This window comes from Nomascus leucogenys, chromosome 4 (genome assembly GCF_006542625.1).
Source record: "Nomascus leucogenys isolate Asia chromosome 4, Asia_NLE_v1, whole genome shotgun sequence".
Classification (NCBI taxonomy): Eukaryota; Metazoa; Chordata; class Mammalia; order Primates; family Hylobatidae; genus Nomascus; species Nomascus leucogenys.
The window spans coordinates 43,211,874-43,237,148 of record NC_044384.1 but is presented as its reverse complement, the minus strand read 5'-3'; the positions used below and the strand labels follow the sequence as shown (position 1 = coordinate 43,237,148).

The 25,275-nt window shown below is 42.1% G+C and overlaps 1 protein-coding gene across 4 annotated transcripts in view; it reads left to right on the top strand.

Moving 5' to 3' along the window:
- The window catches only part of FHOD3 (formin homology 2 domain containing 3), a 491,472-nt gene that overhangs the window by 305,619 nt on the left and 160,578 nt on the right, over positions 1-25,275 (top strand). For 2 of the 4 annotated variants that reach the window (XM_030810560.1, XM_030810559.1), the window contains exons 8-10: positions 6,311-6,405; positions 12,474-12,494; positions 15,008-15,151. In XM_030810560.1, the coding sequence (XP_030666420.1) occupies positions 6,311-6,405; positions 12,474-12,494; positions 15,008-15,151 (260 nt within the window). The remainder of the gene's footprint in view (positions 1-6,310; positions 6,406-12,473; positions 12,495-15,007; positions 15,152-25,275) is intronic. The other 2 variants (XM_030810562.1, XM_030810561.1) reach the window with 1 other exon arrangement.

The window sequence follows — 25,275 nt, the reverse complement described above, 5'->3', positions numbered from 1 at the left end:
AGACAGGGTATCACCGTGTTAGCCAGGATGGTCTTGATCTCCTGACCTCATGATCCACCTGCCTCGGCCTCCCAAAGTGCTGGGATTACAGGCATGAGCCAGCGTGCCCGGCCAGTTGTGTCTGTGATTTAGCATTACTCAGACCCACCTTTGAATGCTGAATCCAAATGTGAAAGAAAGTAGCTTGAGTTATTTTAGAAGTTTAAATGAAAGTTAATGAAAAGCATCCAGGACCTTTAACTGGGGCTCCTATACCCATTAACATGCAGGTAGATGTCGGCATTAGGCATGGCTGATGGCAGGCGAGGAGGCAACTCGAGGTCTCTTTGTTGGGGGTATGTTAGGGAGACAAACTCTAGTACGTGGACAGGGGCTGTGAGTCTGGAAGGTGTTTCCCAGGCTGAGGCAAATTTCTTCTGCCATAAAATGTTACCCTCTGCTGCTAGGCAGGAAGACCCTTATGGCCAAGAGTAGATCATGGGGCCGGCCCAGAATCCTTGATAAGGAATGCCGATTTCACAGAAACCAAGTCTAGCTTTTCCAAGGCCAGTCAATTAGGTTTAAGGTCAGCAGTGTGTGTTTTGGCAGCTGGCAGGCAGCAGCTCCTCTCCTTTATCCTTGGAGGATTTGTGTTTCATCTCCTAACTCTGGCAGTTGCTTGAGGACAACTAACAAACTCTTCATCTTACTGTCCTAAGCTTCAGGTAACCCCAGAGCCCTTGCTATGGGTATGGGTTAGAGGGGCCAACTTCTCATGACCTGGGTTCTCCTTTGGCTTTGCTGCACTGCCAGCTTGGAGTTCCCTTCCTTGAGCTTCATATCCCATAAAGGGAATGTTGTGATGGATGAGGGCGTGATCCTGAAATGAACCCAGGCCTTTGTATACCATATCCAAGACTCCATAGCCCCAGCCAGAGATTCTCGTCTGTCAGACCAAGTCTCTCCATCAAGATGAAACAATGGCCATCTTTTCCTGATTAGTAAAAATAATAATAATTTTTAAAAAAACAGCTAATGAATTGTCTTCTTAGCTTTATGGTTTTTGTTTTGTTTTGTTTTGTTTTCGAGATGGAGTCTCACTCTGTCGCCCAGGCTGGAGTGCAGTGTCACGATCCCGTCTCACTGCAAGCTCCGCCTCCTGGGTTCACGCCATTCTCCTGCCTCAGCCTCCCGAGTAGTTGGGACTACAGGTGCCTGCCACCATGCCCAGCTAATTTTTTGTATTTTTAGTAGAGATGGACTTTCACCGTTTTAGCCAGGATAGTCTCGATCTCCTGACCTCATGATCCACCTGCCTTGGCCTCCTGAAGTCCTGGGATTACAGGCGTGAGCCACCGCGCCTGGACAGCTTTATGTTTTTTGTCTATACAATTTCTTAAATTGTATAGACAATTCGAGACAATTTTGGCAACTGCTGTTATCTGTCTGCCGCTGAGCACTAGCAGCTGATAAAAAAAAAAAGGAATGACACTAATGGAAAAACTCAGAAATAGCTTATCATGTGTGGTTTAATAGCATGTTTATGGACACGTGTGGTCTTGGCTGTGATTTTATAATGCACACATATAACATCATCCTATTTTACTGCTAGTAAAATTGTTCCTGAATCCTATGATGGAATTAAACATATAAATATGCCATGGTGTTCTGCAGAGAGCAACATGACTTCCAGGTGTGTTTCCACCTAGTGGGTTTAGAAACAGCTCTCCAGTTCCCTCTCAACTGGGTGAGAGAGCAGACAGGTGCCAGAGGTGATTTAGGGTAAACTGAGCATATCCATTTGTGCACAAGTTTATAAATAAATCATGAATTTTACTTCTCAAAGTGGCTTTAGACTCAATCCTCAGCAGGGATGAATGGACATATAAGCAGTTGTCTTTTTGAATAGTTTCTTTTGGATAATGAAAACTGTCAGATTTAAGGAATCAGCAATAAAACCAACAAATAAACTACCAGTCCTCAAAAATCATTACTACCTAAAGCAAATGAAGTTGTCCAGAACAAATTCCTTTGGTTGCATTATAAATATAAACATCATGCATGCTGCACGTGGGCTAACCAGAAGGCTTCATTCTGCAGTGTGGGCAATTTGGTCTGGGGCCAAGAGTCGGCTAGTTAGCAGGGATAAAAGCCAAAGGGGTTAAAGTCCATCATAAGGAGTGGTCAGTGTTTATGAAGAAGAAAATTTTATTTATTTATTTATTTATTTATTTATTTTTGGATGGAGTCTAACTGTGTCGCCCAGGCTGGAGTGCAGTGGTGCGCTCTTGGCTCACTGCAACCTCCACCTCCCAGGTTACACCATTCTTCTGCCTCAGCCTCCCGAGTAGTTGGGACTACAGGCGCCCGCCACCACGCCCAGCTAATTTTTTTGTATTTTTGGTAGAGACTGGGTTTCACCGTGTTAGCCAGGATGGTCTCGATCTCCTGACCTCATGATCCACCCGCCTCAGCCTCCCAAAGTGCTGGGATTACAGGCGTGAGCCACCGCGCCTGGCCGAAGAAGGAAAATTTAAAATGTTTCATTTGACCCAGGCAATTGCACTTTTGCTCAGGGCCTGAGATAAAAAGGTGGATTCAAGTTCATCTGTGGGGCATGGTATGGTATTAATATTAGACCACTGGATCTTCTTCTCTTTGCTTGCATCTTTAAGTCACTTTCCCTTTCTGGTGGCCAGGGCCTGGCAGGAAGAGAGAAAGGCTCATGGGAGCCCTTAGCCTTGCTTTGTCATTTTGCCATGTCAGAGACTCCCTTTTCTTAAGGTCTTCCCTGTGGTGGTTGACAGGAAATTGATTGACACCCCTCTGCTGTCTGGGTATGGGGTCCTTCCTTCTAAGTGAACAGGTTTGCCTCTCTCACAGAGGGTGAGGCAAGTGGCCAGAGAGGATAACTCACTTGAAATTTGTCCTAAATCTCGAGTCCCACTAATCTGGCTCAGCAGAGCTTTTGAAGTAGTTTAATTTTTCATTTGATAATTCTTAAACATAAGTATAACAGATGATTAGTAGGGAAAAAATTCAGCCATCCTTTCAAGCGATCCCATCTCTACTTTCTGCTTAAGAGTATATCGATCTGTGAAGATCATGTAAAGTGTAGTGGAAGCTACAGGTTGACAGAACTCAAACTCTCTTTCCACCATTATTTATAGCAGAAGCATCTACACTGAGTGTGTTTATGTAGTATGTGAAAAGACATGGAATGTGCTGTGAGGAGCTTCTGTTTGAGTGCTAGACCAAACCATGTCTGAGGCACTGAGCTAAATATCCTATTTTCCTTTGGATTTAATGTGGAGATTTAGGAAAGTAAGAGGGGAGAAGTATTGAGCAATTGATTCTGTGTGTATTTATCTGGGTTAAGAGAGGACTGGCCCGGGAGTCAGTGCAGATGGTCTGCCCCGGGGTAAACTGGGTATCTCCACCAACCACCACCATTACAATTACAGCTACTGATATTTGAGTATCTATCATGTAACAGGCACAACTCTAAACGTTTTTCACATAGGACCCATTTATTTGGCACATATTTGAGTATCAATTGTGTGCTTGCAGTCATCAGGAAAAAAGGTTCTCACAGAACCTGTACTCCAGTGTTTGGGGTGGGGGTGGGGGGCAGTGGAGTTGGAGAGAGACAGATGACAATGATTAAGTATTGTCTTCTAACGTACTCCAGCAGCACTAAGGAAAAAAGACAAAGTGCTTTATCTCAGTGACAATTCTTAGTAATCCTATAAGGTAGGTATAGTCATCCCAGAGACCTTAGGAGCCCCAGATGAGCTTCCTGAGCCCCCGTCCATCCCACTCCTTTGGGGTCCAGTTTCTTTCTCTGTTATGTGAAGGGCTAGCATTATATGGTTTATGATTCCAGTACAGGAACCCTCTCCTCCACAACACACACACACACACACACACACACACACGCACATACATATGCACACACACGCATATGCACATATACACACACATTGTAGGGAGTTAGCAAAGGCAATGAGGGGAGTGAGTGGACCCCATAATTCTGACAGGAGCTCCTAGGAAACATCCAAGTGCTGGTGTTGAACACAGGCCTAGCCTGAGGCCTGCCAAGGCTATTTTTGTTGAACCAAATGTTTCTTCCTTTTCACCTTCATTCTTGTAAATATTTCTGATTTTCTGCCCCAAAACAATAAAAAGAATGAACATCCATCCTAAGAGTATACAAATATGTGCACATTTCCAGACTTAAAATCCTTAAATGGTAATAAGAGACTCAGATAACCCAGCTAAAAACACATTTTTCAGTTAAATTAAGCCAGTGTTTGAGTGTTCTTGTTATAAAGGATTAGATGCACACATGTGTATGTGTCTGTTTAAGGGGAGTACGGATGTAGTCTGGCTACCTCTCTCTCTGGGCTGCCTGCCATTGTTCCTTGGCCTTTGCTCCCTTAGGACCTGTTTCGCATGTTTGGCTCCAGAGTAAGCAACTATTAGCACCACTAGAAAGTCTTAGTTTTGATACTTTCTCCCCTGCACGTTCTTCCTTTGAACCATGCATGGGTAACTCACTACAACATGTGTTTTATGCTAAGGTTTTATACAAAACGTGAATGTTAGAAGCTGCGCCTGTTATAAACACAAACGGCGGCATCCAGTTCTCTTAAACTGGACAGTGAGACCCAAGGCCTGCTGATCAGATTGATTGACTGTCTTGAGAGCTGAGATGGTTACTTTGCGGGGGTTGGAAGAATAACTACACTGTGGTGTGGACTTCAGAGTCGTTTGATGATCAATATCAGCAAGGAGATAATTCAGTAGTCAGCAGGTGAAAGGAGAAAGAACATGCGTTTGTGCTCAGTTAGCAAGGGTCATAGAAGATTGCCCAGTTCTGACTGGCTGGGCAACTTAGCCAAAGCAAAAGGCTTTCTGTTCACTTAGGAAAGCCAGAAGATCTCCACATTGAGCTACATTTGTGTCTTTTACGTCTTGTAGTAAGTAGGTACCTATTCTTTGTTTAGTCCTCTTAAACAAATTCCCTTAAATCCTGTCTTCTCTGCTTTTTTTACTATGTGCATCTGCTTCCTGGTTCTTTTAAAATTGCTTCAGCTTAACCCACTTCCTGCCTTCTCAGAGATCTCCATTCACTATTCAGCAGACATTTTACTGAGCATGTACTATATGCCAGGTACTGTCCTAAGAGCATGGAGATCAACAAGACAGATACTATCATGGTCCTTGGGAAACTTCTGTTCTCAAGGCCAAAATCAGCTCTGACATAGCCCATCCAAGGACCAGCATTTGGAAACTGCTGTATTTAGGTTATTTCCAAGTTTACTTCTCTCAAGCAAAAATAAGCAATATCCCTTTGAGATCTTTATAGAGAAAGCAGGAAAGAGCTTCATGTTGCAAACCACCAAGCCAAGGGCAAGGCAATTCTTACTTCACTTCACTTCAAATATTCATCCTGGGCCTAGAAAACCATGTCAGGGTGTTGTGTGCCCCTTTTTGGTCTTGCCCTTGGCTTAGTGGTCCTGAATGTGAATGCGGAGTGTCTCCTGTTCCTCTTAGATCCTGGAAATAACCACCTATAAGCCTCCTGCAGAGCCAAGGCAGCAGTCACCTCTTGTGCCAAGTCCCCTGCAGTCATCCCTGTTGAAAGAGACCTCACTTGCACAGTGACAAGCTTAGCTGCATGCTTGGACACTTCTCAGCCGTTGCTCTGTGCTGGCGTCTGTTCTTGGGCTTATGCCTAGCTGCTCCATTAGATTATAAACCTATTGAGGGCAGCTGCCCAATATGCCTTGTACCTAGCTGATACTTAATAGTATTTGTGCCTTGATGGAGTAGATGTAATATACTTCCGTTCTTGAGATATTTGCTAGACAGGCATGTCATTTATTTCTTGGAGTCACTGCTAGAGGGATGTTAAGATCTTCCACATCCCCTTTTCTTCTGTGCTGATGGATATTCATAGAGTACTTACCAAGAGTTTTCTGCTCTGGGGGAAATGTATGACCTACAGAGTTGCAATGATTGGATTTTTAAAAATTACATATTTAATATGAAGAAATTTTCAAGCAAGTAAGCATCCAGACACTGAAGCATACACAATGCTCTTGTCAAAAGGACAAGGATGATGTGAGATAGGGTTCCCTACTAAGAAATATTCTCAATTAGAAGCATGCTCAAATCCATCCTAAGGATAATGTCACACTTTGAAATTTGGTGACTGAAAGACGCTGCCATCACTGGATATGTCCTTGGATAATAAACTGTGATGTGAATTAGATAAAGAATGTTGATGAATTGCTGTTTCTAATGATTTTTGCTTTACTCATAGGGGTCAAACCTTGGTCAAATATCATGGAAATCCTGGAGGAAAAAGATGGAGTTGATACGGAGCTACTGGTTTATGCAATGACTTTGGTGAACAAGGTTGGTTGACTATGTTATGGGTTGAATTGCATCACCTAAAACGATATGTTAAAGCCCTGACCCCTGGTATCTGTGCTTGTGTCCTTATTTGGAAATAGTGTTGTAGCAGATGTAATCTGGTCATGAGGGTGGGCTCTGATGCAGCATGACTGTGTCCTTATAAGAGGAAAAGAGGCACAGAGGGAAGACGATGTGAACATGCAAGGAAGACAGCCACGAGAGGACAGGCAGAGGTCAGAATAATGCATCTACAAGCCAGGGAACGCCACAGATTGCTGGCTGCCAATTGAGGATGAGGCAAAGACAGACTTCCTGTAGAGCCTTCAGGAAAAGCATGGCCCTGCTGACACCTTAATATCAGACTTCTAGTCTTTCAAACTGAGAGAGAATAAGTTTCTGTTATTTTAAGCCACCTAGTTTGTGGTACTTTCTTACAGTAGCCATAGGGAACTAATGCATTGTGAAAATCTAAAATTTTCCATTCCAATAAGAGCCACACCATGTGGACACCCATCACAGTGGCTGGAACCACAGCTGCAGTGTGCACTACAGGAGAAAATCCTTTATGTGACATGTGGGGTGGATGGGTGTGGGTGTGCGTGCTTGTGAAGGCCTGTGGGTGCCTGAGTGTGTTCATGCTTTGGTCTTTTCTAGTAAAACCAGAAAAGTGACAGAATTTTATGACTGCATTTCCTATCAAGTTGGCCCCTTATAATATATAATAATTATTATTATTATATTATATTGTTATATAATATATAATAATTATTATTATTATATTATATTGTTATATAATATATAATAATTATTATTATTATATTATATTATTATATAATATATAATTATTATTATTATTATTATTTGAGGCGGAGTCTCACTCTGTTGCCCAGGCTGGAGTGCAGTGGCACGATCTCGGCTCACTGCAGCCTCCACCTCCCAGATTCGGGAGATCCTCCTGCCTTAGCCCCCCTAGTAGCTGGGATTACAGGCATGTGCCACCATGCCTGGCTAATTTTTGTATTTTTAGTAGAGTCGGGGTTTAACCATGTTGGCCAGGCTGGTCTGGAACTCCTGACCTCAGGTGATCCACCCGCCTCGGCCTCCCAAAGTGCTGGGATTACAGGCGTGAGCCACTGCGCCTGGCCAAAATTATTTTTTAAAATCATTTTTCCTTGAGGGAATGTAAATTACGAAGTTTTACTCTAAGAAAATAGTTCACATGTCAGGAAGACACGAGGCGCACGTGTTCCACTGCATATTGAAGTTGGACTCTTGGGCTGAGATAAGGAATCCTGGGGGTAGGTCCCACTTGTTTTATGTGATGGGGACCACACCTTGTGCTCTCATTCCTCCTGTTGCGTCCCTCCCTGATCACCACCTTGTAGGGCAGTCTTGGTCTTTGGTGCTCTTCCCCAGAGGTGCTGCTCTGAAACAAGGGGGCCCGTGCTGACCCAGGACAGGCCCAGTCTCAGGTCTGGAGTTTCTCCATTTGGATCGCCATGCCTTAGAGCACAGGCACCTCGCCAGCCGCCCCATGGGCCTTCCTTGTACTCTCCTTACATGCTTATGCTGGGTGTGAGCCTGCAGGACTCCTCATCTGCAGTGATGGTTAGGGCTTCAGAAAGATCCAGAGTCCCTTCCTGAAATATGACTGGAGAAACATTTTCCCTGATGAACTGGGGATAAATTTGTAGGAAGCAGTATAATTATGAAGAGCAACTTCTCCTACTAGATAGTAAAATGTGCCAACTCTGAGGATTACAACAATGTGGCCTGGCCCCTTCCTCAGCAGACAGATGATTGGTGCAGAGGAGCTCTGAAACAGACCTCAGTATATAGAACAACTCACTGTACAGTTAACATTGGTGGGGTCGGGTTAGGTACTGATTGGAGAGGTGTTGTTAAATGGAAGTAAACAAAAACATACTTTGACCGTATACCACAGTAAGCCCCAGAGAGCTTAAAGCATTTAATGGAACATATCAAACTGTAGGAAAAAAAGAGAGAGAGAGATGAAGACTAATTAGTCTGTGGTTGGTAATGTTTATTTTAAAAATAAAACCAGTGAAACAGGTTCCAGAGGAAGAGATTTAACTATTTTACTGCATAAAATTTTAAAAGATCTTATTTACAAAATGAAAATCACAAATGATAACTAAATGCAAATGACAAACTAGGAGATTGTTTACAAAAAGAAAGGTAGAAAATTATATTATCCTAAATATATTATGAACTCAGTAGAAAAGTGAAAGACATTAAACCAACTAAGAACAAAAGAAATACATACGAAAACAACAAGACATATTTCACAGGTCACATTGGCAGTGATTGCCTTTTAATGAAGTATCATATGTTGATGAACACCCAGGAAACTCCCATAACCCTGGTGGGAAATGGGCACAACTTTTCTAAAGCATAATCCTAAGAATTCTGCTTTTATTTTCAATTCTTTTTATGAGCTCATTTTACCATTTGATTTGAAGCAATTTTCTGTTGGTTTCTAAGGATTAAGGTCATCTATTTCCTGTCCTTTTTAGTCATTGACATTGTTTTGGAAAACACTGAATTCAGCAAAAATGGAATTTTCACACTGCCACAGTGTTCCCCATTGTAACATTATCTATTTTATTGATAAGGCCATGCCCAGCTGTTCTTATGATCATAGCAGTACCCACACAATGTGGGTACTTTGTTGCTAATCACTGGCAGAGACCCAGTGCCTGTCACCCTCTGTTTGGCATTCTGTGGCATTTGATGTCCAGGAATTCCTCACTTACTCTTTCTCTTCTGGCAGTTCTTTCTCATCGTTTGTTAGTTCTGGCCAAGGAGACATCTAGAAAGATCCTTGAGGTCATTCATTCAAATGTAATCCTTTCCTTAACTCATTTATGCCTAGTGTTCCATTATTGGAACGCTAAGCTTGTGCGAGTTATTTATATCCTGCTTCTCAAGGTCATCGCCAAGGTCTGATTTTTCACACACACACAAAAAAAATTTGCAACCTCCAGCATAAATGGATTGAACAAGTCAACAGACCACCAGCACTCATGCCGGGTTTGTTTTGTTTTGTTGTATTGTAGTAATGCATGTTGCCCAATGAGTAAACTCCTCTGAGATACCAAACAAAATAACAAATTAAAATGTTAATGTGGGTCTGGGAAACATTCAGACTGTGAAATCTGGGAAATTATATTGCAAGTTGGGTCGTTTCTAAGTATTGATTTCAACAAAATAAAGGCCCCTAGTAACATAGAATTTTTAAAAATGGACATTTCCATGACAAAACAATGACACTAAGTCCTATCCTGGTTTCTGTCCTAAAACTGATTACCTTGTAAAATAGGATGAAGCACACTGGGGTGGGAGGTAGAATGAGTAACAAGAGGGGTTACCATGAGGCTGGCTTATGGTGTTCAGGGAAAGCAGGATCCCAGGGAGCCATGGGGAGAGGAGTTGTCCAGTGGGGCTAGGGGATAACTAATCCGGATGGTACATGCTGAGTAGTTGCCTTTGTTTTTACATTTACTTTTATTGTTTTAAAATTATTGTCTTAGTACAATTTGTGTTGCTGTAACTGAATACCACAGACTGGGTAATTTATAAAGAAATCAATTTCTCACAGTTTTGGAGGCTGGGAGGTTCAATATCAAAGTATCAAGGTACTGGCATCTTGTGAGGACCTTTTTGCTGTGCCATCCATGGTAGAGGGCAAGGGGGCTGTAGGGGAAGAGGGGAGAAGGGGGTGAAACTTATGCTCTATTGGGAACCTATTCCTGCAGTAAGTAACCCACTCCTGAGATAATGGCATTCATCCGGTTTATCTCCTTTCAACACTGTTGCCTTGGGGATTATGTTTCTAGCACATGAACTTTGGGGGACATATTAAAACCATAGCATTCTGCTCCCATCCCCAAAATTCATGTCCTCCTCATGTGCAAGATATATCCATTCCATCCCATTAGCCCCAAAGTCTTAATGAATTCCAGTACAGACTCAAAGTCCCAAATCCAGAGTCTCATCTGAATCAGATATAGGTAAGACTCAAGGCATGACTCATCCTGAGGCAAATTTCCCTCTAGCTGTGAGTCTGAAATCAAACAAGTTACCTACTTCCAAAATATGTTGTTGGAACTGGCATAGATGTTCACATTCCAAAAGGCAGAAATAGGCAAGAAGAAAGGGATAACTAGTTCCAACTCCAAAGCCCAAGAGAGAAAAAAACAATATTAAGACACCAGAATAATCTATTTTGACTCCAGGTCCCACATCCTGGGCACACTGGGGTTGGGGTTGAGCCCACAAGGCCTCAGGCAACCCCATCCTTATGGCTTTGCTGGGCTCAGCCCATGCTTCAGCTCTCCTGGGTTGGAGCTTATGCCTACAGCTTTCCTGGGCTGGACTGCACACCGGTAGCTCTACAGTTCTGGAGTCTTGGGGGCTGCCTCGCTCCCCTGGCTCCACTAGGCATTGCCCTAGTAGGGACTCTCCACAGTGGCTTCACCCTGTGACAAGTCTCTTCCTGGGACCCTAGGCTGTCCGTAACCTTCTTTTAGATCTAGGTTGAGGTCACCATGGCTCCACGGCTCTTGTATTTTCCACACCTGCAGAATTAGCACCATGTGTTTTATGGCTTGTACCTTCCAGAGCAGCAAGGCCTGCTTGAGTCACAGCTGTGGTGGCCAAAAAATCCTGCACCAGAATTCTGGGAGCAGGATCCTGAGTGGCCCTGAGCAGTGAATGCTGAGGTACCGCTGGTGCCTGTCCAGAAACCTTGCCCTCAAGGTCCTAGCTTGCTTAGAAGGTCTCTGAAATGCCTTTGGAGTTTTTCTCCCATCGTCTTGGTGAATAACACTGGCTCCCTTCTATCCATACTATAATCCTTGTAGCAAATGGTCACTTGGTCAAGCCTTTGGTATGCTTTCCAAAAGATGCCTTTTCGCTCTTTACATGACCAAGCTGTGACTGTTTCAAATTTTTCTACTCTACTTTCCTTTTAGTAAACTCCATCTTTATATCACTTCTATCCTCTTGCATCTTCCTATATGCAGTTAAGAGTAACCATACAACTCCTTCAATATTTTGCTTAGAATTTTTTTTCACCAGATATCCTAGTTCATTGCTCTTAAATTCTGACTTTCATTAGAGCCCTAGGACATTGACATAGTTCAGCCAAGTTCTTGCCACTTTAAAACAAAGATGGTTTTTATTCCAGTTTCTACTACCTTGATTCTCATTTCCATCTGAGACCTCTTCAGAATTGGCTTTACCATTTGTATTTCTACCAGCCACTTCAGCAATCTCTAAGAAGGCTCTGACTTTCCCTACAACTATTTTCTTCTGAGCTCCCACCAGAGTCAACCAGATAATGCTCTAGTCAATCTAGGCTTTTTCTAGCTTGCTTCTCCAAATGTTTCCAGCCTCTACCTATTACCCAATTCCAAAGCTGCTCTCATGTTTTCAGTTATTTGTTATAGCAACAGCCCACTTCTCTGTATCAATTTTGTGTCTTTGTTTTGTGTTGTTATAACAGAATACCACAGCCTGGGTAATTTATAAAGGAAAGAAATTTATTACAGTTCTTGAGGCTTGGAGTCCAATATCAAGGTGCTGGCATCTGGCCAGGCCCTTCTTTCTGTGCTATCCCATAGTGAGATACAGAGGGTGAGGGGGGTTGTAGGGAAGATAAGATGGCTGAACTCATCCTTTTACCGGGAAACTACTCCCACAATAATTAACCCGGTCCTGAGATAACAGAACTAATCCGTTCATTACCTAATCACTGCTTAAAGGTTCTCCCTTCCAACACTGCTGCATTGGGGTTTATGTTTCCAACACGTGAACTTTGGGTGGGGGGCACATTCCAACCATAACAGTGCACCTTCTAGAATATAGCTATATGAGTTTTAACACATACATGGAAATGGATCACCTTCACAATTAGAATACAGACTAATAATAACATAGTATTCCCCCATGTTATCCTTTTATAGTGACACTCTGACCTCCTATATATAATCCTGAGAAACCACTGATTTATTCTCTTATCACTGTAATTTTGTCTTTTCAAGAATGTCAGATGGAATCATACAGTAAGTAACCCTTTGAGGCTGGCTTCTGTCAGTATAATGCCTTTTGAGATTAATCTTTTATTGCATATATTAATATATGCAATATATTAATTAACTCCTTTCCACTGCTGTGTAGTATTCCTTGTAGAGATGCATATGTGCTTACCCATTCACCTGTTGAAGGAGATTTGTGTGTTTATAGCTTTTGGCTTCCACAGATAGCGCTGCTATGAACATTCATGTACTGGCTTTGCCACAATGGTTTTATCCTGCAAGAAAGACGTGGTGCAATCAATGAAAACCCAGGGAGGGGGAAGAATGTCCTTTAGGACAGAATTTCCCCCTCTGAGAGAGATCTGTAAAGATTTACTTGTCACAGGCCTTGTCAAGACAAAGTCTAAGAAAAAAACAGAAGGAGGGATACCAAGCATCAGGCAGCTATGCTCGGCACCTTTAGTGTCTGAGGGTGAAGGGGTCGGGAAACATTTACCTCGCAGACTTTTCTGGGGAAGCTGCCATTTTTGTCAGAAGTGAACAACTTAGCAGCAGAGGCTGCGGGGTGGAACTGGGAGGGGAGGCCCAGGGACAGGTGGGAGTGTGGTAGAATTTGCTGAGCCTATTAGAGAAGCAGCCAAAAAAAGATGAATTTTTTAAAAGATGTATAGCACCCTCTTGCACAGCCGGAAAAAGCTGCATTTGTGAGTGGCAGCCTGGGGCTGGCCCCCACGCTGCTGTGTAGGAAGTTTTAATTCTGACACTAGATGTCCCTTCACCTGCATTCCTCAGGCTGTGCATTTTGCAGAGTCAGCTGGCAGTTAGGGCATCTCTAATTGTTCACCCTGCCCGGGCATGGTATTGCCATTTCCCTCTCATCTTTTAATAAGTTCTAGAGTTTTCACTAAAAGCAAAGGATGATAGGATTCTTTGAATGATGTGCAATTTTTCAATCAATGTTGGAAGCAGAGGGCAGCCCTGATGACCGTTATTGCCTGTCAGTGCGATGTGGTTGGCCTGGTGCCTATAGACACTGGTGTGTGCTGTCATATGTGGCGGCCCAAGTGTGAACACCTATTTATGATGGCTTCAGATTCACAGCCTCCTGCCTTGTGTCCTTATTGGGTCCTTGAATAATTAGGCTATCACATCACAATTAGTTTTCATTAGTTTCTGATCTCAATAGCAGTGACTTGTGTCCTGTTTGCTCAGCTTAAAAAGGAAAAAGCCATTATTCGAGTAATGAATAGAGGCCTTCTTTCCAACATTGATAGCCTCAAGATAGAAGTGTTAGAGAAGCTGGTGCTATGAAATGATCTTTACAGAAGTGTTGGTCTTATTCCTTCCTAGGCAAGTTATCATGTTTAGAATAATTTTGGAATGTATGTCTTGTTCTTAGAAATGCAGAGATAGTGAAGTAAGTAGGGACTAAAGGCTGAGACTGGAATGGCAGCTCTGAGCCCAGGGTTTTATCCCAGTGTCTTCAGTCCCTTCCTGCTGCCTCGGGCGTTTATCCTTCTCTCCCTCCTGTATAAGATAAAGGGCTTGCAGTAAATCTCAGGCTCCTTCCAGCTCTGAGCCAGGGCCTTGTCTCAGATACCCTCCTTCTCTTAAGAGGTAGAATTCCAGGAGAAGTCAGCTTTTTCGTTCTTGGGCTCTCTTTTTGCCTCTTAATCGCTGCCTTGAAATTTCTCATGCTTTTCTAAATTTCACAGACCACGGGGAGGCCCTATTGAATTTAAATACAATTTAATAAAATTGTTACAATTGTTACCAGTTGTTTGGTGTATGGATCTTAACAGGAGTTTCTAATTACAAAGTACATTAGTTTTCTATTGCCATGTAACAAATTACCGCAAACTTAGCAGCTTCAAACAACATCCATGTATCATCTCACAGCTTCCATGGGGCAGGGAGTCCAGGCATGGCCTTAGTAGGTAGGTCCTCTGCTCAGGGTCTCACAAGGCTGCAGCCGAGGTGTCGCCCAGGGCTGAAGTCTTATCTGAGACTTGGGGTCCTCTTCCAGCCTATGTAGTTGGCAGAATTCATTTCCTTGCTTCTGTGAAAGTTGTGGTGGTTGCTGCTGCCTCGAGGCCAGTGGGATAATCTCTTTCCAGTCCAGAGCTCAGAGAAGATCTAAGCCTTCTTTTAAAGGGCTTACCTGAATATCACCTAGGAGAGTCACTCCTTCGATTAACTCAAAATCCACTGCTTTTGGACCTTCATTACATCTGCAAAATCCCCTCACCTTTGCCACCTAATGTAACCTAATCATGGGAGTGGCCCCCTCTCATGGGAGTGTCCAGCCCACACTCAAGCCGAGGAGATTATGTAGCGCGTGTACACCAGAGGGGAGAATATTGGGTTCATTCTGCCTGCCACACTGAAAAGTCTTTTGCTCAAATAAATTTATCATCTGTTTGGATTGTTTAGTGGCCATGATTATAATAATATGCGTGGATTAGGCATTGGAAAATGCCTTGAGAGCCTCAAGGCAGTCTTCTATGGTGTGTCTGTAGCTGGTTCTTCTCTTCTTCCAGACGTTATCAGGACTGCCAGACCAAGACACCTTCTATGATGTTGTGGACTGCCTGGAGGAGCTGGGCATCGCTGCTGTGTCCCAGAGGCACTTGAACAAGAAAGGGACTGACCTGGACTTAGTGGAGCAACTCAACATTTATGAGGTACCAGACCATGCCTTTTGTAAGATATTGTACAGCTTTGGCAATTGTCAAAGGCTGAGATGGCACCTACTTTAGACCACGTGTGTAGTGTATGGGCACCACCAGCTTATTAGAAATTCAGGATCGCAGGCTTCACCCCAGATCTACTGAATCAGAAACTCTGAGGGCCCAGCAGACCGTGTTATGACAAGCCTTCCAGGAGAGTCTGATGCATATTCAAGCTCAAGAACCCTTGATATAGGGGAAATTGGTTAGCTATTTTCCTTGAAAGAACATGCCGTCTGTCAGCAGCACCTTCACTCAAGGAGACGAGGAGAGAAAGAGATAGAGACAGAAATCACATTTCTTACACCTGAGTGGGGTGGAACTTCAGGCAGGGCCAGATACATGATTTGTAGGAACCAATACAAAACGAAAATGAAGGACACTCGAGCAAAAGTGCTGTTAAAGATACTGAAACAACTCTTCACTTTCTTCTGTGGTTTATCCCACCTTGTTACAGTGATTTTCTAATTTGGTATGTAATGTTGTAAGGAAAGAAAAATTAAAATTTAAAATTATTACCATGAATTTTACCATTTGTCTTTATATTATGAAGTGTCAGTTTAGAATGCAAATATAAGAGCCTTTAACTTGTAGGCAGAATCAGCCAAATTACCTAAATCGTATTTTGTAGCTCCCACATGCATGTGTATTTTGTTCTTACCAGAACAGCAGAAACAGTATGAAACTGACTGCACTGTTTTTACATCACTTCTTGAGGTATGTACATTCTACCAACACTCTGCCTTTAACTTACTAAAGAGTAAGAAAGGGCTGAAAGAAAAAGGATCTAGGAGCTGCCCTATCTTTTCCTTTCTTTTATGTTGTAATTTCAGCATAAGTTGTTGTCTAACATGGGAAGGTAACAGGGTAAGAAAGGATATGAGAGGCTTCATGGGTTGTCTTCTGTCTGCACTCAAATCCTTCTCGAAGGGACTCATGGCACCTAGGGCTGTCAGTGCCCCTGCCTCCCCAGTTGTAGGTGTAACATACTTACCTTGTACTCACTTCCAGTCCCTCAGAACTCCTATCACTAGTCTACCAGAATCTGTGCACATGAGCAGCAAGGAATGGCAGACATGCACGTTGTACCTCTCTCCTCTGCTCAAGCAACTGCACAGATCACTCACCCATGACGCCGGTTCTGCTTTGGGCTACACATCAGGGCTTTGGACCCTGTTGACTTGAGTTCAGACTGTTCCCTGTGGGTTAATTTTAGGTCAAATGCCCCCACGGTATTAAAAGTACTTAACTGTGAGAGTGTTGAAATGATACTCTTTCTTGCTGATCCTCATCATCCCAGTGTCCTGCCATGGCCAATTAGGGGCAGATCTGAAGATGTGTTTTCTCTTGGGTGGTATGATCTCAACCAGGAAAGTGAATTCCTCTAGGCCCAAACTTACTCAAAGAATACAATGACCCAGGCAATCCCTGAGGATGTTCCATCAGTGGCATCCTGTTTTGGACGTCAACCTGTTTTGGACGTTTCGGACAAATGGATCCATACAAAATGTGGTCTTTATGGCTAGCTTTCACTTAGCATGTTTTCAAGGTTCACCCACGTTTGCAGAATCACTAATTTGTTCCTAGTTGTGCTGACAGTATTCTGTTATATGGATACACCATATTTTGTTTATCCGTTTATCAGTTAGTGAATACTTGAGTTATTTCTACCTTTTGGCTATTATGAATAATGCTATTGTGAACATTTGTGTTGAATTGAAGTTTATATACATACGTTTTCAGTTCTCTTGGGTTTATACCTAGAAGTGAAATTGCTGGTCATATGCTAACTATCTTTAACTGATTGAGGAATTGCTGGATTGGTTTCTAAAGTGTCTATCCCATTTTATATTCCTACCAGCACTGTATAAGGATTCCAGTTACTCCACACCTTTGTCAACACTTATTATTGTCCACCATTTTTACTATAGCCAGCTAGTAGGTGTGAAGTGGTATCTTACTGTGGTTTTGACTTGCATTTCCTTGATGACTAATGATGTTTAGCCTCTTTCTAAGTGCATATTGGCTGTTTGTATAGTTTCTGTGGAGAAGTATTTATTCCAATCCTTTGATCATTTTTTAATTGATTTTTTTTTTTTTTTTTTTGAGACGGAGTTTTTTCTCTTGTTGCCCAGACTGGAGTGCAGTGATGCAATCTCATCTCACCGCAACCTCCACCTCCCAGGTTCAAGTGATTCCCCTGCCTCAGCCTCCTGAGTAGCTGGGATTACAGGCATGTGCCACCACGCCCAGCTAATTTTGTATTTTTGGTAGAGATAGGGTTTCTCCATGTTGGTCAGGCTGGTCTCAAACTCCTGACCTCAGGTGATCCACCTGCCCTGGCCTCCCAAAATGTTGGGATTAAAGGCATGAGCCACCACGCCCAGCCTTGATTTTTGTGTTGTTGAGTTTTAGGAATTATTTCTATATTCTGGATACTAGACCCTTATCAGGTATATAATTTGAAAATATTTTCTCCCATTCTATGGGTTGTATTTTTCCACTTCTGACCTAATTGATCAGTCTTATTAGTAGTAATACATTTAAAAAATATTTCCTTTTTCCACTTATAAAGATAATATGTACTCATTGATGAAAATTTGGAAAATAACAAAAAGCATTTTTGGTATATGAAAACATAAAAGAAAAAAAAATCACCCATGATTTTATTACTAACCATTTTTAACATTTTGGTCTATTTTTCTAGTCTTTTTTGTATATGTGGGTGTGTGTTTGTGATGAGGGACATAGTAGTCTACATATAGTGTTGCATATCGAATCTTATTAGCAAACATGTTGGAAACATTTTCCCTTGTCATTACATGTTTAAGAATTTAATATTTTAGAAGTACAATATTCTATCTATGTGTATACCATAATACATATAACTAGTCCCTATTTTTTCAGATTTAGATTATTTTCAAAGTTTTCACAATTACAAATGCTGTTATGAGGAAGATATTCATTCATAAATTTTTCCGCACAGCTAGATCTCTAGGGAAGCTATTTTCCATTTCCTTGTGGTCTTCACTGGATAGAAATGGAGAGAGTGATGTATAACTTACTATTTTCTATAAGTTACTGTCATAATAAGTGACAAGTTGAGGAATAGAACAGAATTATCTTTATATGATCTTGGAAGAGAAGAAACTGGGTCCAACATATTTGCTGGCAGCACTTGAAGCTGCCCACAGCCGCCAGCTGGCCAGCTCTTTGTGCCCTGCTCTGGGCATCTTCTCTTCCAGCCCTGCCTCACTCCCTCAGTTTTTCATTGTTACTGACCTGTGGCCTGGGAGGCCAGTAGGTGATAAAGGAGTATGTTCTCATGGCTCCTAAGATATAAGATGGAGAATAAAGTAAGAATACTAAAGATGGAAGAGGAAGAGAGCTCAAGAGAGTTGGTTTAAATAAAGGTAGAAGATGGACTTTTGCCAGCATAGATATTTCCTTCCCTTAGCCCCCTCACCACCACGATCGGAACTCCTTCCATCTCTTAGATTCTGTTCAACCAGGGGCTCAGATGACCACAGATTTGGATTCCATAGGGTCAGTGTATATTCAGAAGCAAGCATGATGCAGATGAATTGCCCATCAGTGAACCAACTGGGAGAGAGTATTGAAGAATAGCCTTGATACCAACTCCAGGAATCTAAAAACTATCCTCTGCTTCAGGGCATATTTTCTCTCCAGCCTACCTGCCTCTTAAGCCACCTCCTCATCACCTTCTTTCCCTTCATGCCAGAGTTTTAAGAAATTATCCTGTGTTCATCATCTTTCTTTTGTCGAATTACATGTGCTTAATATTTGAGCTTCAAGTGCATATCATTCACAAATGAAGCATATTTGTGTCATTTAAAGAGCAATAAAACAAATACCATGTACTAGCTTTAAGAACTAAAATGTTACAACTCAGAAGTGTCCTGACAGCCCCTTCATTGTCATCCTACTACTCCTATCCCCAGTATTCTCTTGCTTTCTTTAAAAATAATTTAACCTGAAAACCACTTATTCTGTGAGCTAACATAAAGAATCATATTACTAAATCAGAATTGGCTAATCAGATCTTTCCCAGTTATCTGGCTGTACTAATAATTTCAAGAATACAGCCTATCGAGGTGCAGATGGATCAGAGAGAGGTCTGGAACATCCCTTGTAACTCCCCAGGTCCTTTCTTCATGATTCAGATGTGTGCTTTCTGACCCGGAACAACAGACAAAGTCTCTAAGTGAGGTTCACAGGTCATCTCACCCAGCAAGGAGCATTTCGTTAGGAAACATCTCTACTTCATGCCCCAGAGTCATGGCTCACAAATCCATAATTCTGAGTTTATTTACTATAAGTAATCCATAGCCAGGGACATCCTGCTAAGGGTATTCCAGAAATAAGAACTCTCAGCAAATATCTTTAGTTTATTTGTTAGATAGTCTAGTTAATTCGCATATTTATGGTAGGTGAAGCAGGTCCTCACATGCTTGTGTCCTTTCCCCAGAAGCCTCTTTCTTGTAAGATGAGTGAAAGGATCATCAGCCAGATGCTTTAGCTCCTTCTTCTCAGTCTGCTCCTAAACAGTGCATTATTGAATTTTATCTGTTTTCAAGCTTTTTATAAATGGAATCGTGTCTTTTGACTCTTTGTAGAATATGCCCTTTTGCTCAACAGTTTTGAGACCTGTTCCATGTTGATATATGGATAACAGCTTGTTCGTTTTCACTGCTGACGAATGTATCACTGTTTATCTGCTCTGCTCTGAACAGATGTTAGGTGGTTTAAATTTTTGTTGCCTTGACAAGCAATGCTACTACGAGAGTTCTTGTACTTCCGTGTGTGTGTGTGTGTGTGTGTGTGTGTGTGTGTGTGTGTGTGTGCAATAGTTAAGATGTTTAGGTATCAGTTTTGTTCATGCTTCATCAAAATATTTAGACATTTTTCTTCCTTCTCTAAGCCCTGGAAATGTTTAAGTGACATTTCATATTCTGGTCTTTGATGGCTTATTGGAATTCTGCTGGGAAATTACGTGGGCCTGTGATGTTAAATATGTATGTGTGTGGGGTGAGGGAAGATTTTTGTTAACTATATTTTTTTCTATGGAAACTGGTCTGTTTAAACTTCCTATTGTTACAGGATCAATTTTGCTAAATTACATTTCCTAGGAAATTATCCATTTCATCTGTATTTTAAAATTCCTTAGCAAAGGAATTTTTATTAGTCTGTTATGAATATTTTAAATTTCTTCTCTTTTAGTAATCTTCCTTTTGTTATTTCTTACTTTGTGTGTTTGTGACTTCTTCTTTTCCCCTCCAGATTAACTAATGGTTTGTCTATTTTGTTGATTTTTTTCAAGCAATAATTCTGATTTTTATATGAATTGCACTGCTTTTCTGTTTTGTAACTCAATGTTTTGCTATGATCTTTATAAATTCCTTTTACGTTCTTTCAGTTTACCTTGTTATTTTTCTGGATTTTTGAGTTGAGTAATTGATTTCTTTTCATCTTTTAACCATCACTGCATTCTTGTAATACAATCCATTTGGTAATGATGGTTTTTTTTTTTTTTTTTTTTGAGACGGAGTTTCACTCTTGCCCAGGCTGGAGTGCGAGGTGCGATCTTGTCTCACCACAACCTCTGCCTCCCGGGTTCAAGTGATTCTCCTGCCTCAGCCTCCCGAGTAGCTGGGATTACAGGCATGTGCCACCATGCCTGGCTAATTTTGTATTTTTAGTAGAGACGGGGTTTCTCCACGTTGGTCAGGCTGGCCTGGAACTCCCAACTTCAGGTGATCCACCCTCCTCGGCCTCCCAAAGGAGGATTACAGGCGTGAGCCACTGCACCTGGCCAATGATGTGTTCTTTTTAAAAAGGTGCTGTTGGAATTCTGGTTGGTACTAATTTATTGAAAATGTTTGCATTAGTATTCATAAGTAAGATTGGTGTGTAGCAGCTAGCTCCTCCCCACCCCATCCCTGCCACCTCCCCTTCCTCTTCCTTTGTTATACACTGTTTGTCAGTTTGAGCATCACTGTTATAGTAGTATCATAAAAGAATTCCTGACCACTCCTGCACATTGCACCTTGTTGCTGTGTGTCCAGATGTCTCTGGGGTATCTCTCTGATTGTTCCCCCTTAGTGTCCTCCCTGGATCCTCTATTTCTGACCCCTCCCTTTCAGTGGTGTCTATCAGACCTCTTCTCTGTCTGTGTTGTCTGCCTGTCTTCACCCTAGTGAAGTCAGCAGCCTTGGGGGCTCATTGCTGTCTTGACTCCATGCTTTCTTCTGGGACCCAAGGTTGCTTGCCTTTGTGCCTTCCTTTTTCTCTGCCTGCTTGCCATCTTGTATTTCATTCATGTACTTGGAGACCACTATATGTGACATATTCTGCTAGGGCTGTAAATACAGAGATAAAAGATCTGTACCTGCCCCCAAAGAACCTCCATTCTTTAGTCTAAGGCAAACAGGTAGCTGATTCCCCTAGCAGAGGATGGTGCAGAGGACTTAGAACATGCCAAGGAAGCTCTGACTGTATCTGATGTGACCACCTGAAAGCCACACATGAAATGCAACCAGCCCCCAAATGAACCGTTTATTTTCCTTCCACAACAAAAACAAAAATTCTGAATGGACTCTTCATGTCTCCACCTCTGCAAACAGTGGAGTTTCCCAAGTTACAAGCCCAGAGCTATACTGGACTCCTTTCTCTTTCCTGTGTCCCCATATTTAGGAGTTTGATTGCTGAAAACTGCACTTTTTCTCCATTCCTGTGATCATTTCCTTAGCTCTGGCCCTCATCGTTTCTTGCCTGAAGTATTGCACTATCTTCCTATTCATTTGCTTGTCTATTACTTTGTTCATTCAACAAAACTTCGTTGAGCACCTGCTGTATGCCAGGCACTATTCTAGCCCTGGTGACCCAGCACATCAGACAAGACCACTGCCCTGAGGGGGCACGTACTCTAATGAGGTGCAGACAGCGATCAAGAACATGTGTAAGCAGAGGATCTGAGATTGCAAAAATGTCTATGAAGAAAAGAGATGGTATGAGGTGGGGGCCAGAAAGTGAGGCAGCAGCAAGGAACGAAGGCCTGTCTGAGATGATGGCCTGATGAAAGACAGTGAATGAGGGAGAGCATTGGAGGAGGTCAGGCATGGCAGGTGTCGGGGGTTGAAAGGAGGCTGCATGGCTGCAGGGGTAGGGCCTGGAGAGCAGCATGTTCAGAGCCTGGGGACATTGAGATCCTATAAGGGCCTTCTCCCCATTCCAAACTCCCACTGGCTGAAAGCAAGGTGATCCTCCTGAAAGTCAAATCTCATTATGCTGTTCTCCTGTGTAAGAAAATGAATGAATGAGCTTTTCATGACCACTAAGATGAAATCAAAATTCCTTGAGTTGGTACAAGGGCCCTCCGTACTCCGAGGACTTTATGCCTCTGTGGCCTCATCTCCACCATTCCCAAGATGTGTCTGAAGTTTCAACCACACTCAACTTCTCCTGTTTTTGAACATGAAAGGCAGATTCTTTGGGGAACTTTCCTTTATCCATTCCATTTTCTTTGCCTGGAGTGTTTTTCCTTCCTGTTCTCAAGTTATCAAACTCCTACTCCTCCTGCTGCAGTCACTTCAGATGTCATCTCTTTCCCTAAGGCTCCTTGGCAAGATGAAAGGGGCTCCTGATGCTTGTTCCCCTACTGCCATTCATAGCTGATGAGAGGGTGCTGCCTTGTATCCACACCTCTGATTTAACACTCCTCGATAGTGTGACCTGTTTCCCTTTGAGCTACTCTAAGCGATATGTCTCATGCCTCTGTCTAGCCCCAAGGGCCAGCAGCACAGCCGCCCACAGTAGAAGTTCAGTAGGTGCTTGAATGAAGGTCTCCTTCAGATATCACACATTTCACGATAGTGTCTACCAGGTGCTGAGTTGAATGAAGGAAGGATGCTATTCAGTTGGAAAACAGTCACCTTAAGGGGCAGATGCCCTGTGTAATAACTCAAGCTGAGACAACTGAATCCTTTAGATAGCTGGCAGAGTTGGGATTTTTTTTCTTTCTGAAAGTTAATGCATCTAAAAAATATATTCATTGCCAGAAGACAGCCAACTTCAATATATGCAAGGGCAGCCACAAAGCCTACAAGCAGAACCAATATTTTTTTTCACAAAAGTCTGAATGTTCTCAAGCAATTGCAGAGAGCTTGGTTAGGCTTCTAGAATTCTTCCTAATAGAGAAGGACATCTGGTGGCCATTATGTCTTGGACTTGCTGGAAACAGGCCCAATTTTCATGTAATTTAACTCCATTTCAGAAAGGTGATTTGATCCGTGTTTAATTAAATTCATTTGAATTTTAATAGCTTCATGTGATTTTTTTCACATACATAAATGGACAGAATAAAAAAGAAAATATATTGTCAGATTATGTGTTCTAACTTTAGGTTCTGAAAATGTGTCCCTGTTAAGGGGTCAGGCATCTTAAGGCTGAAGACTGTAGAGGATGAGAAATAACTATTACTGTTCAGAGTAATTAATAGGTCCAATCTCTGAAGATTCTTCCTTGTCATAGGTGATAGAAAGTATGTATCAGTTATCCCTTTCTGCATAACAAAACACCCCAGAATTTGGTGGTGTAAAACAACAATCCCTGTTCATGATTTTGTGCGTTAGGAATTTGAGCCTTATTCAGCTGGGAAGTTTTCACTCAGCTGCAGTTATCTACTGGTTTGAGTGAGCTGAGTGGTCTAAGACAGCCTTAGTTTATCTACTTGGCTTGGCATTTGGTACTGGCTGTTGGCTGGGCCATGTGTCTTCATTTCTTCTCATGATAGCAGTGTTTCAAAAAGTCAAGTCCCAATGCATAAACACTTTTCAAGCTTCCGTGTGCATCATGTTTATTGATGTTCCATTGGCCAAAGCAAGCCACACTGTTGAACTTTCATGGGTGAGGAGCACATCACAGTCTATATCCTTCTCTCTATTTTGTGTATGTTTGAGAATTTCAACAGTACAAAGTTAAAAAAAATTGTTCAAGCATTAAGAATGAAACTAGCATATGATCCAGCAATCCCACTTCTGGATATTCATCAAAAAGAATTGAAATCAGGATTTTGGAGAGATATTGGTACTCCCATGTTTGTTGCAGCACTAGTCACAATAGCCAAGGTGTGGAACAACCAAAATGTCCAATGATGGATGAATCAATAAAGAAAATATGGTATATACATGCAATGGAATATTTTCAGTCTTAAGGAAATCTTGGTATTTCCTACAACTTGGATGAACTTGGAGGACATTTTGCTAAGTGAAATGGGCCAGTCACAGACGGACAAATACTGCATATTTTCACTTATATGAGGTATCTAAAATAGACTCACAGAAGCAGAGAGTAGGATGGCCATTACCAGGGGCTAAGGAGAGGGGGTGAAGGCGAGTTGCCTATCAGCAAGCATAAAGTTTTAGTAATGCAAGATGAATAAGTTGTAGAAATGTGCTATACTACATCATCCTTCTAGTTAACAATATTGTATCATACACTTAGAATCTGATAAAAGAATAGATCTCATGTTGAATGTTTTTACTACAATAAATAAAAAGAAAATCTTAAGAATGTTCAGATCATTCAGTGGCCTCAAAGACTGGTAGAAGTGGTTACAGATGTTACCTTAAGTTGCCCCTAACTGCTTTCTTGGTTACATGGGGATGTGTAAGCTGTCAGGGCTGGATTCTGGACCCTACTTGCTCCTTGCCCAAGTTTTTAGTTTACAAACAGCGTTCTACATTTAATTAAAAGAGTTAGAAGGTATTTGATGAGAGGTCCAGCAAATGAGTCACTGCATCACTTGGGACAGCGTTAGAGGTCTTTCAGGACTAGCTCTATCTCACTTTGTGTTCCCACGGAGGATACTCATTGCGCTGCATTTGATTAGGGCTGACTCTTACCACATGTCCTGAATAAGCCTTGGGTTAAAAGCCATGCTTTCCAGGTGTTTTCTAGCTCCCAGTGTTCCTGACTCTAAGCTGTAGTGTTCACTAGAACCGAAAGTATTTGGAAATGCCACCATAGCCTTGCATGTGCAAACAAAGTCTCTATTCCTG